This window comes from Pseudophryne corroboree, chromosome 4 (assembly GCF_028390025.1).
Source record: "Pseudophryne corroboree isolate aPseCor3 chromosome 4, aPseCor3.hap2, whole genome shotgun sequence".
NCBI lineage: Eukaryota > Metazoa > Chordata > Amphibia > Anura > Myobatrachidae > Pseudophryne > Pseudophryne corroboree.
Genome location: NC_086447.1, coordinates 29231408 through 29244419, shown reverse-complemented (window position 1 = coordinate 29244419; position 13012 = coordinate 29231408). Strand labels below are relative to the sequence as shown.

Below are 13012 nucleotides of genomic sequence, written 5' to 3'. Positions count from 1 at the left end.
GTACTAATAATAGTAGTAGTAGCAGCATCATGAGTAGTAGTAGCAGCAGTAATAGTAGTAGTAGTAGTAGTAGTAGTAGTAGTAGTAGTAGTAGTAGCAGTAGTAGTAGCAGTAGTAGCAGTAGTAGTAGTAGTAGTAGTTGTAGTAGTAGTAGTAGTAGTAGTAGTAGTTTCAGTAGCAGCAGAAGTAGAAGAAGAAGTAGTAGTAGCAGTATTAACAGTAGTAGTAGCAGCAGCAGCATGAGTAGTAGTAGTAGTAGTAGTAGTAGCAGCAGCAGAAATAGTAGTAGTAGTAATATCAGTAGTAGTAGCAGCAGCAGCAGCAGCAGTAGTAGTAGTAGTAGTAGTAGTAGTAGTAGTAGTAGTAGCAGTAGTAGCAGTAGTAGTAGTAGTAGTAGTAGTAGTAGTAGTAGTAGTAGTAGCAGTAGTAGTAGTAGCAGTAGTAGTAGTAGTAGTAGTAGTAGTAGTAGTAGTAGTAGTAGCAGTAGTAGTAGTAGTAGTAGTAGTAGTAGTAGTAGTAGTAGTAGTAGTAGTTTCAGTAGCAGCAGAAGTAGAAGAAGAAGAAGTAGTAGCAGTATTAACAGTAGTAGTAGCAGCAGCAGCATGAGTAGTAGTAGTAGCAGCAGTGGTAGTAGTAGCAGCAGTGGTAGTAGTAGTAGTTTCAGTAGCAGCAGAAGTAGTAGCAGTTGTATTATTAATAGTAGTAGAAACTGTAGAAGTCATATTAGTCATAGTTTTAGTAGTAGTCCTTATGCAGGTTTCCCTGCCACCTTTTGGACACTATGAAAATAACCCAGAATATATATTTAACTGGAAACTGACTTCTAAGCAACAAGGGTTCACAGCACAGGTAGAGTATGACCCTTACAGTGCCACCTGGTGGATGGATAATATATTGAGTTAATATTGAAAAGTGCATATTAGCATTGAATGGTATTTGTCCTACTGCATGGTGTTTTATATTGTATGCAGAAGACAACAACTCCGGGGAAGGCATAGTCCAGAGAACTTTAGGAGAGTGAGACAGATGACATCAGGGAAGAAACGGGTATTACACACTTATCACCTGCTGGTTCATGACTTCTTGTTAAATGCTGTCAAGTCACTGCCGACTTATGGCGACCCTATGGTTAGCTTTCCTGAACAAATTTTGAACTTCAATTTAGTGGCTCATTGTTTATAGTGTGGTGTCCATAGTTGTTGTGATTGTATCAAACCATGTTGCTGCTGGTTTACCAGTTTTTCATTTGTCTTCAACTTTTCCAAGCATAATGTCTTTCTTTAGGGATCCTGTTCTTTGCATGATGAGTCCAGATTAGGACAGGTGCAGTCTTGTCATTTGTGCTTCTAGTGAGAGCTTAGGCTTTATCTCATCTAATACTGATTTGTTATTTGGGTATTCCATAGTATATGTATTATTCGTCTCCAGCATTATAATTCAAAAGCGTCAATAATTTTCCTATCTTGCTTCTTGACTGTCCAGCTTTCACACTCATCTGATGTTATTGGAAAACCCATAGCTTGAACGAGTCATATCTATGTATGCAATGACACATCTTTGCACTGGAATATCTTACAAAGATCCCTTATGACTGTTCTACCAGGTGCTATGAACCTTGGATTTCTGCACTACTTGCTGCTTCAGTGTTGATTAGTGATCACAGTAGGTTAAAACTATGGGGGTCATTCCGAGTTGATCGCTAGCTAAAAATGTTCGCTGTGCAGCGATTAAATGAAAAGGCGGCACTTCTGCGCATGCGTATGCGGCGCAGTGCGCACGTGCGACGTACTTTCACAACGGGCGAAGTAATTTTACACAAGGACTAGCGACGCTTTTCAGTCGAAATGGCAGCCGCAGAATGATTGTCAGGAAAGGGGCGTTTCTGGGTGTCAACTGACCGTTTTCAGGGAGTGTTTGAAAAAAGGCAGGCGTGCCAGGAAAAACGCAGGTGTGTCTGGGAGAACGCAGGGGTGGCTGGCCGAACGCAGGGCATGTTTGTGACGTCAAATCCGGAACTGAACAGTCTGAAGTGATCGCAAGCTAGGAGTAGGTTTGAAGCTACTCTGAAACTGCACAATTTTTTTTTTGTAGCCGCTCTGCGATCCTTTCGGTCGCACTCCTCCTAAGCTAAAATACACTCCCAGAGGGCGGCGGCATAGCGTTTGCACGGCTGCTAAAAACAGCTAGCGAGCGATCAACTCGGAATGACCCCCTATGTACTATTTCAATTTCTTCACTATTTAGGTGAAAATAACTAAGGCTGCCAGTTCCAGTTGGAAAATCTTTGTCTTCTTCACATTAGGATGCAAACCCATTTTCAGACTACATTGGCCCTCATTCCGAGTTGTTCGCTCGGTAAAAATCTTCGCATCGCAGCAATTTTCCGCTTAATGCGCATGCGCAATGTCCGCACTGCGACTGCGCCAAGTAAATTTGCTATGCACTTAGGAATTTTACTCACGGCTTTTTCATCGTTCTGTTGATCGTAATGTGATTGACAGGAAATGGGTGTTACTGGGCGGAAACAGGCCGTTTTATGGGCGTGTGGGAAAAAACGCTACCGTTTCCGGAAAAAACGCAGGAGTGGCCGGAGAAACGGGGGAGTGTCTGGGCAAACGCTGGGTGTGTTTGTGACGTCAAACCTGGAACGACAAGCACTGAACTGATCGCAGATGCCGAGTAAGTCTGGAGCTACTCTGAAACTGCTACGAGGTGTGTAATCGCATTATTGCGAATACATCGTTCGCAATTTTAAGATGCTAAGATTCACTCCCAGTAGGTGGCGGCTTAGCATGAGCAAATCTGCTAAAATTCACTTGCGAGCGAACAACTCAGAATGAGGGCCATTGTTTGATCTTAATTAGTAGCCGTTTCAGATCTTCATTTTCCGCTAGCAATGTGGTATAATCAGCATAATGGAGGTTATTGATAAGTCTTTCACCAATTTTTACACCCTGCTTTTCTTTGTATAGCCCTCAATCTCTGATGATTTCTTCTGCATACAGGTAGAACAGATAAGGTGAAAGGATGCAGCCTTGTCGTACACCTTTGTTGATTTTAAATCCAATCTGTATCTCCTTGATCTATTCAGACTAAAGCTTCTTGATCTATGTAGAGATTCTGTATAAGAATAATTAGATGTTCTGGTATGCCGCTATTTCTTATTGTTTTCCAGAGCTTTTCATGATTGAAACAGTCAAGGGCCTTATTGTCGTCAATGAAGCACATGTAAATGTACTTTTGATATCCCTTTGTCTTTTTGAGCATCCTTCTTAAGTCTTGGTACAGTTCTTAGGCCATGATGATGTCTTCCAAATTTGCTGGCACAGTTTCAGCCCCCAACTACTAGTGATTTATCACAGATACATTAAGGGTCTCATTTCAGTAAGAATCAAAGCAAGAAAAATTGTACCTTGGAAAAGCCACATTGAACGTAAAATATGTAGGTAGATATAGAACTAAGGGGGTCATTCCGACCTGATCGCACGCTGCTGTTTTTCGCAGTTCAGCGATCAGGTCACTACTGCGCATGTGTATGCACTGCAATGGGTACAAAGCGGTTCGTTGCTGGGCAATGGATTTTTTACGAAGAATCCATTCGCACAGCCGATCACAAGAAGTTACTACTGTAGCTCCAAATGCAGATAAATTAGACAACAAAGTGTCCCCTTAACCTCTCTACTTCCCCAGAAAAGGATTAATTTGGTGCCGCACAGGACTAAAACTAATCTTTTTGTAAAGGGCTCTTTATCAAATTTGTCTCTACTTCCCACTAGCAACGGTGGCCTATGGGTGGGATAGAGCATGAAAAGTGGGACTGTCCTATTAAAAATCAGTATGGCTGGGAGCGATGCTATCATCATTACATGCACGTGTAGATCTGTATGCATTGTGTGTGCCTCAGAGTAAAGCCCATGGTGTGAAAATTTGCAACCTTTATGCTTTTTCCCTAAATCTGAATGAAACACTAAGGGGCATATTTATTACCACTAATTTCAGGATATCCTCAGACATTTTCAAAATCAAAATCCACACATAAAAATAAAGTATCCCCTAAATGTAAGAAGGGGAGACAGCAGCAGATATGGGAGATGCCTTATGGGGTCCCTCTGGTTGTTCATAAAAGCAGCCTTCGTAGCATACTACAGGGGCTGGTGGAATAGGAATTGAATTAATCCTAGAAAATGTAGCCTATAGGCAATATCTCAATTCTTTCATGAGAGGCATCCTAAGGACAGCACGTGCTGAGAGATAACACACCCCAGGGTACTGAGGGTGTGGCTAATGCTGGATAGCATGGCCATACCCGCTCCCAAACTGATTAAAAAACTATTAATGCTGCAAACTAGGACACTGCACACTGTAAAGGTGACATTTGTCCACCGCAGCAATGCTGCAAAAGAAGACATTGCCTACTTTAGCAACCGATCCAGGCAACCAGGCCGGGTAAAGAGTGCCCCCCCAATGACACCCCTGCCTAAGGATTCCTTTCTGTTAATCGCAGCTTGCACAAGCTCAGTCCTAAGAAAGTGAATGTTTACATGGATTTTTTTCTTATTGCTAGATCCCGAAGTCTCAGTGCTCAGAGAACTGTAAGCCAGGGACCATGAAAGTGCTGACGTCTGAGCTATATTCCTGCTGTTATTACTGTGCCCACTGCTCTGAGGGGGAAATATCCAATGTGACAGGTATGACTTAGAAATATATGCATAATGACCTTTATTATTATCATACTTACCTACCTTTCTAATCTCCGCCCCCAGAGATGCCCGGAGAAGAGAAACAGGTGGGTGGTGATGGGGTCTGGGCCGAGATAATAGCATCATTCGGCCCCTCCCACTCACCAGGACACATACATTAGTAGGGAATATTTGCAAAAAGGCTAAAATGATGTGATTAGCATATAATCGCCTCATTAGGCCCCGCCCCTCTTTGGGTCCGCAATTTATCTCCTCATTCGGCCCACTTCACTAGGAGATGGACAAAATGTGGGAAGGGAGCCCACTTTTCGGGGCTGCTGGGGACTACCTGAGAAACCAGATGTCTCCTGCAGAACCCGGGAAAGTAGGTAAGTATGATTATTATCCTTCAAGCATCTACTGTATTGTAAATACTAAATGAAAATAAATGTTCCTGCCTTATGTTTAGTAATCTTTTTTAATAAATCACTCCACTAAACCCTCTATCTAGGACAGTGGTTCTTATACTCAACCTTCAAGTTTTTCCAACAGGTCTGTTATGGGGATAGAATTTGAAACATATTAACATAGAATTTGATGGCAGATAAGAACCACTTGGACCATCTAGTCTGCCTATTTTTTTACCATATTTTTTTTATCTCAAACCTTATTTGATCCTTATTTCTTTGTGAGGATATCCTTATGTCTATCCCATGCAAGTTTAAATTGCACTACTGTCTTAGCATCTATCATCTCTGATGGGAGGCTATTCCACTTGTCCATTACTTTCTGTGAAGTCATTTTTTCTCAAATTTCCCCTTAACCTACCTTCCTCCAGTCTCAGTGCTTATCCTTGGGTGGTCTTCAGTATGCCAAATGTCGGGATCCCGGCGCACAGTATACCGGCGCCGGAATCCCGACACCCAGCATACCGACACATATTCTCCCTCGTGGGGGTCCACAGCCCCCCATGGAGAGAGAATAAATAGCGTGGCGCGTGTAGCGTGCCACCGTGCCCGCAAGGGGTTCATTTGCGCTTGCCACACTGTTGGTATGCTGGTCGCCGGGAGCCCGGCCGCCGGCATACCATACTACACCCCTTGCACTTGTGTCCTATTGCTTCTTTTCATTTGAAGAATGTTTCCCTCCTGGACTTTGTTAAAACCCTTGATATTTAGTGGTATATTTACTAAAAGTCATTCTTGGTCGATTTTTGGATGATGTTTGATTGATGTTTCATTGATGTTTGGTTGATATTGTATTTCACGGTCTATATTCCACATTTACTAATAGAAGACTTTTAAAAATTTTTAACCAACTCATCTGTTAGTAAAGGTGTGATTTAGACAGTCAAACACAACATTGACCAGACATCGAACAAAAAGTGACACAAATCGACTTTTAGCAAATACACCCCTTAGTTTGTAGTAGTAGGTGGGATAATTACTGACCCAGTAAAAATAGACAGACATCTACATAATTGCAGACATTAACAAACATGACCTGTTGGTGGAACTTGAGGACTGGATAGAGAACTCCTGCCCTAGTGCTAAGTTACCTCATTAAAGGAATAAGCAGGACATTTGAAATTGTAGCAAAATACTAAGCTCAATACCAAAATTATCCCACTGACAAACCACAGATTTACTAAGCAGTAGCTTTAAAACCTGCTGCAATACCACTGCAATCCTGCCAACAAACCCTATAAAAATGTAAACTGCTTTTAGCAGGTAGGTTAGCAGAAGGCCCTTCACAGAACAAAAATTGGTCATTGATCCTTTGCCTTCAGGTTGGTAGTACTGTAGATAATTTTGGAGAACAAAGAGTGCGGAGTTCCCCAATTTCTCATTAAATAGTAAAGACTGGTAGAACTATAGAGCAGAAATCCACAGTGTTGTAGTGTTAAACACCAAGAGGGTTATTCAGGTTTGTAAGCAAAACAAAAAAGCACATTAATGGGCAAAATCATGCTGCACTGCAGGTGGGGCAGATGTAACATGTGCAGAGAGAAGTACACCAAAGTACACCAAGAGCAAAGTGCATTTACTCTATTTTTTACACTATTACCCCGAACTTACCTTGACACAGGTAAGGATTAAGCCTTGGTGCTGGTAATAACTATGAGGGGGGCCCACACAATTTTGGGGGGCATGGTCCCTCAGGGGCACCCATCCATGGTGCCAACTGGCCAGAGCCTGGTTGTAATCATGGTGAAGGAAAAAGTGCACTGCAGATAACCCTCTAAGGCTTCACCAACCCAGGCTGGTAAAGCCAACTGCTGATTAATGGTATGTCGTGGTACTCTATACTTTTTGTCCCCCAAATGTATTCACTATCAGGTTTGGCTTATATGCAAGCAGTGGTTATTTATTGGGTTGGGGCATGCCATTATGTTTTAGTTTTACACATTTTCTACTACAGTGTTGCAGTAGCAGTGTTCTACTGAAGCATACACAGTGCATGTACAGCAGAGAAGGATAGTGCTATTACAGTGATGCAGTAGCAGTGTTCTACTGAAGCATACACAGTGCATGTACAGCAGAGAAGGATAGTGCTGTTACAGTGATGCAGTAGCAGTGTTCTACTGAAGCATACACAGTGCATGTAGAGCAGAGAAGGATAGTGCTGTTACAGTGATGCAGTAGCAGTGTTCTACTGAAGCATACACAGTGCATGTACAGCAGAGAAGGATAGTGCTATTACAGTGATGCAGTAGCAGTGTTCTACTGAAGCATACACAGTGCATGTACAGCAGAGAAGGATAGTGCTGTTACAGTGATGCAGTAGCAGTGTTCTACTGAAGCATACACAGTGCATGTAGAGCAGATAAGGATAGTGCTGTTACAGTGATGCAGTAGCAGTGTTCTACTGAAGCATACACAGTGCATGTACAGCAGAGAAGGATAGTGCTGTTACAGTGTTGCAGTAGCAGTGTTCTACGAAAGCATACACAGTGCATGTACAGCAGAGAAGGATAGTGCTGTTACAGTGATGCAGTAGCAGTGTTCTACTGAAGCATACACAGTGCATGTACAGCAGAGAAGGATAGTGCTGTTACAGTGTTGCAGTAGCAGTGTTCTACTGAAGCATACACAGTGCATGTACAGCAGAGAAGGATAGTGCTGTTACAGTGATGCAGTAGCAGTGTTCTACTGAAGCATAAACAGTGCATGTACAGCAGAGAAGGATAGTGCTGTTACAGTGATGCAGTAGAAGTGTTCTACTGAAACATACACAGTGCATGTACAGCAGAGAAGGATAGTGCTGTTACAGTGTTGCAGTAGCAGTGTTCTACTGAAGCATACACAGTGCATGTACAGCAGAAAAGGATAGTGCGGTTACAGTGTTGCAGTAGAAGTGTTCTACTGAAGCATACACAGTGCATGTACTGCAGAGAAGGATAGTGCTGTTACAGTGATGTAGTAGCAGTGTTCTACTGAAGCATACACAGTGCATGTACAGCAGAGAAGGATAGTGCTGAAAACAGTGATGCAGTAGCAGTGTTCTACTGAAGCATACACAGTGCATGTACAGCAGAGAAGGATAGTGCTGTTACAGTGTTGCAGTAGCAGTGTTCTACTGAAGCATACACAGTGCATGTACAGCAGAGAAGGATAGTGCTATTACAGTGATGCAGTAGCAGTGTTCTACTGAAGCATACACAGTGCATGTACAGCAGAGAAGGATAGTGCTGTTACAGTGTTGCAGTAGCAGTGTTCTACTGAAGCATACACAGTGCATGTACAGCAGAGAAGGATAGTGCTGTTACAGTGATGCAGTAGCAGTGTTCTACTGAAGCATACACAGTGCATGTACAGCAGAGAAGGATAGTGCTGTTACAGTGATGCAGTAGCAGTGTTCTACTGAAGCATACACAGTGCATGTACAGCAGAGAAGGATAGTGCTGTTACAGTGATGCAGTAGCAGTGTTCTACTGAAGCATACACAGTGCATGTACAGCAGAGAAGGATAGTGCTGTTACAGTGATGCAGTAGCAGTGTTCTACTGAAGCATACACAGTGCATGTACAGCAGAGAAGGATAGTGCTGTTACAGTGATGCAGTAGCAGTGTTCTACTGAAGCATACACAGTGCATGTACAGCAGAGAAGGATAGTGCTGTTACAGTGTTGCAGTAGCAGTGTTCTACTGAAGCATACACAGTGCATGTACAGCAGAGAAGGATAGTGCTGTTACAGTGATGCAGTAGCAGTGTTCTACTGAAGCATACACAGTGCATGTACAGCAGAGAAGGATAGTGCTGTTACAGTGATGCACTAGCAGTGTTCTACTGAAGCATAAACAGTGCATGTACAGCAGAGAAGGATAGTGCTGTTACAGTGATGCAGTAGCAGTGTTCTACTGAAGCATACACAGTGCATGTACAGCAGAGAAGGATAGTGCTGCTACAGTGATGCACTAGCAGTGTTCTACTGAAGCATACACAGTGCATGTACAGCTGAGAAGGATAATGCTGTTACAGTGATGCACTAGCAGTGTTCTACTGAAGCATACACAGTGCATGTACAGCAGAGAGGGATAGTGCTGTTACAGTGATGCACTAGCAGTGTTCTACTGAAGCATACACAGTGCATGTACAGCAGAGAAGGATAGTGCTGTTACAGGGATGCACTAGCAGTGTTCTACTGAAGCATACACAGTGCATGTACAGCAGAGAAGGATAGTGCTGTTACAGTGATGCAGTAGCAGTGTTCTACTGAAGCATACACAGTGCATGTACAGCAGAGAAGGATAGTGCTGTTACAGTGATGCAGTAGCAGTGTTCTACTGAAGCATACACAGTGCATGTACAGCAGAGAAGGATAGTGCTGTTACAGTGATGCAGTAGCAGTGTTCTACTGAAGCATACACAGTGCATGTACAGCAGAGAAGAATAGTGCTGTTACAGTGATGCACTAGCAGTGTTCTACTGAAGCATAAACAGTGCATGTACAGCAGAGAAGGATAGTGCTGTTACAGTGATGCAGTAGCAGTGTTCTACTGAAGCATACACAGTGCATGTACAGCAGAGAAGGATAGTGCTGTTACAGTGATGCACTAGCAGTGTTCTACTGAAGCATACACAGTGCATGTACAGCAGAGAAGGATAGTGCTGTTACAGTGATGCACTAGCAGTGTTCTACTGAAGCATACACAGTGCATGTACAGCAGAGAAGGATAGTGCTGTTACAGTGATGCACTAGCAGTGTTCTACTGAAGCATACACAGTGCATGTACAGCAGAGAAGGATAGTGCTGTTACAGTGATGCAGTAGCAGTGTTCTACTGAAGCATACACAGTGCATGTACAGCAGAGAAGGATAGTGCTGTTACAGTGATGCACTAGCAGTGTTCTACTGAAGCATAAACAGTGCATGTACAGCAGAGAAGGATAGTGCTGTTACAGTGATGCAGTAGCAGTGTTCTACTGAAGCATACACAGTGCATGTACAGCAGAGAAGGATAGTGCTGTTACAGTAATGCACTAGCAGTGTTCTACTGAAGCATACACAGTGCATGTACAGCAGAGAAGGATAGTGCTGTTACAGTGATGCACTAGCAGTGTTCTACTGAAGCATACACAGTGCATGTACAGCAGAGAAGGATAGTGCTGTTACAGTGATGCAGTAGCAGTGTTCTACTGAAGCATACACAGTGCATGTACAGCAGAGAAGGATAGTGCTGCTACAGTGATGCACTAGCAGTGTTCTACTGAAGCATACACAGTGCATGTACAGCAGAGAAGGATAGTGCTGTTACAGTGATGCAGTAGCAGTGTTCTACTGAAGCATACACAGTGCATGTACAGCAGAGAAGGATAGTGCTGTTACAGTGATGCAGTAGCAGTGTTCTACTGAAGCATACACAGTGCATGTACAGCAGAGAAGGATAGTGCTGTTACAGTGATGCAGTAGCAGTGTTCTACTGAAGCATACACAGTGCATGTACAGCAGAGAAGGATAGTGCTGTTACAGTGATGCACTAGCAGTGTTTTACTGAAGCATAAACAGTGCATGTACAGCAGAGAAGGATAGTGCTGTTACAGTGATGCAGTAGCAGTGTTCTACTGAAGCATACACAGTGCATGTACAGCAGAGAAGGATAGTGCTGTTACAGTGATGCACTAGCAGTGTTCTACTGAAGCATACACAGTGCATGTACAGCAGAGAAGGATAGTGCTGTTACAGTGATGCACTAGCAGTGTTCTACTGAAGCATACACAGTGCATGTACAGCAGAGAAGGATAGTGCTGTTACAGTGGTTGAGAAACTGGTTGGGATTGATGACAGGTTCCCATCAATCTCTAGTGATGCCCATCTTTTTGCAAACGCACCACTTACTCAATTTACCCCAAGGTTCGCCTTCTGGCCAAGCAGCTCTGCCACATGCATTCTTCTCAGCTGTCCAGTAAATAGAGAAGATGGGATGTGCCATGAAAATACACCCCTGTGAGTTATGGTCATGCCCTCTCCTCAAACACACACAGCCAATGGACTGATGGAGCTATTTTAGCGCCCTGTCCCTGGGTGTGGGAAATGTTACCTACTTGTGCTAAAGCTAAAAATTATGAGAGAAGTAATGAAATCTCCAGTGTATTAGAGAATTACTGGCAGGTACTGAGCACCACATTACAGCAGCTATTATCTATAGTACATAAGTATAAATATGTAGTGCCCACAAAGGGACTGATCAGAGTAGGGGTAATTTAAAGTAGGGTACATGAGCATTTTGAGCATCTCATGAAATATCTTATACTAAACACAGAAGATAGATGCCCACGTGAACCATAGAAAAGTCCTAAGCTGTGGCATACTATACAAAGCACTGTCACAATAATAGAGAAACATCAACTTCTAGAGTTGACCTATGGCTATGATGACTGGCTACAGCAGTAGCAATGCTGGCACCATGTTTCTCTATGTATATGACAGCGGATAAAGGCAAATATACACCTCAAACATAGCCATGACACCTTTGTGTTTTTCCCACCACTCCCATATTAAATCCCCCAAAATATCCCTTCCTGTCAATTTGTAACGGTGGTTCTGAGTGTTGTGTTATTCTTTCAGACAGTGAAAATTGTCTGAAGTGTGCTGAGCATGAGTGGCCCAATGAGAAGAAGACTCAGTGTGTTCCCAAAGTGCTGGAATTTCTGTCCTACACAAATGACACAATCATTGTTTTTATCTTAATAACAACTTTTTTTCTTTTTTCTTTAATTATTCTGATATTTAAAATATTTATTTTGTACCGAGACACACCTTTGGTAAAAGCCAATAACAAGAATCTGAGTTTCCTGCTCCTGGTCTCCATCATGCTGAGCATTCTCTCTGTGTTTCTTTTCCTCGGACGTCCTGTAGATGCCACCTGCATGCTGCGTCAGATCTCTTTTGGAATTCTCTTTTCAGTAGCCATATCTTGTGTCTTAGGTAAAACTATCATGGTTTATATTGTTTTTAAAGCCTCCAAACCTGGAAGTCAATGGAAAAGCTGGATCAGCACCAAGCTGTGTAATTGTGTTGTGATGTTGTGCTCATCCATCCAAGTGATAATCTGTATGAGTTGGGTGAATATCTCCCCACCTTTCCAGGAGCTGGACACTCATTCTTATCAGGGGAGGATCATTGTTCAGTGTAATGAAGGTTCACTTATTGGTTTTTATTCTGTCCTGGGTTATATGGGAATCCTGGCAGCCATTAGCTTTATTACAGCTTTCTTGGCCAGGACATTACCGGACAGTTTTAATGAGACCAAATACATCACCTTCAGCATGCTGGTGTTCTGCAGTGTCTGGACTACAATGATCCCGGCCTATCTCAGCACAAAAGGGAAATACATGGTGGCTGTGGAGATCTTTGCAATACTAGCTTCATGTGCTGGACTTTTAGGTTGTATATTTTTCCCAAAATGCTACATTATCCTGTGGAGGCCAGAACTAAACACAAGAAAACATCTACTTGAGAAAGGAAATAATCTGACTTACTCATAAATAATAACGCAAATAATAAATTATGATGATGATTATTATGGTATAATAGGTCAACAGTCAAAAGGTTGACAGCATCTTGGTCAACACCAAATAATTATCTTGCACAAGGTCAACATGCTCAAAAGGTCAACATAGAAATGGACGACACATGAAATGGTCGACAAGAGGTTTTAATGTTTTCTTGGTGTCAAATTTTCCTTTCTAGCATGCGGAACTACAATTAGTGTACTACATCCCCCTGCTTTGCTCACCATTCTTCAAGCAAGGTTGCTATTCCCAATCATATTCCACATGTTTGGTAAAGTATGAAAAATTTGAAAAAATTAAAATAAAAAAAGCTCATGTT

The 13012-nt window shown here is 42.5% G+C and overlaps 1 protein-coding gene across 1 annotated transcript in view; it reads left to right on the top strand.

Moving 5' to 3' along the window:
* Nucleotides 1–12666, top strand: part of LOC134910772 (uncharacterized) — an 80388-nt gene extending 67722 nt beyond the window's left edge. The window contains exons 11-13 of the mRNA XM_063919156.1: nt 3176–3228; nt 4565–4688; nt 11747–12666. Coding sequence (XP_063775226.1) covers nt 3176–3228; nt 4565–4688; nt 11747–12666 — 1097 coding nt within the window. The remainder of the gene's footprint in view (nt 1–3175; nt 3229–4564; nt 4689–11746) is intronic.
* Nucleotides 12667–13012: the final 346 nt, after the last annotated feature.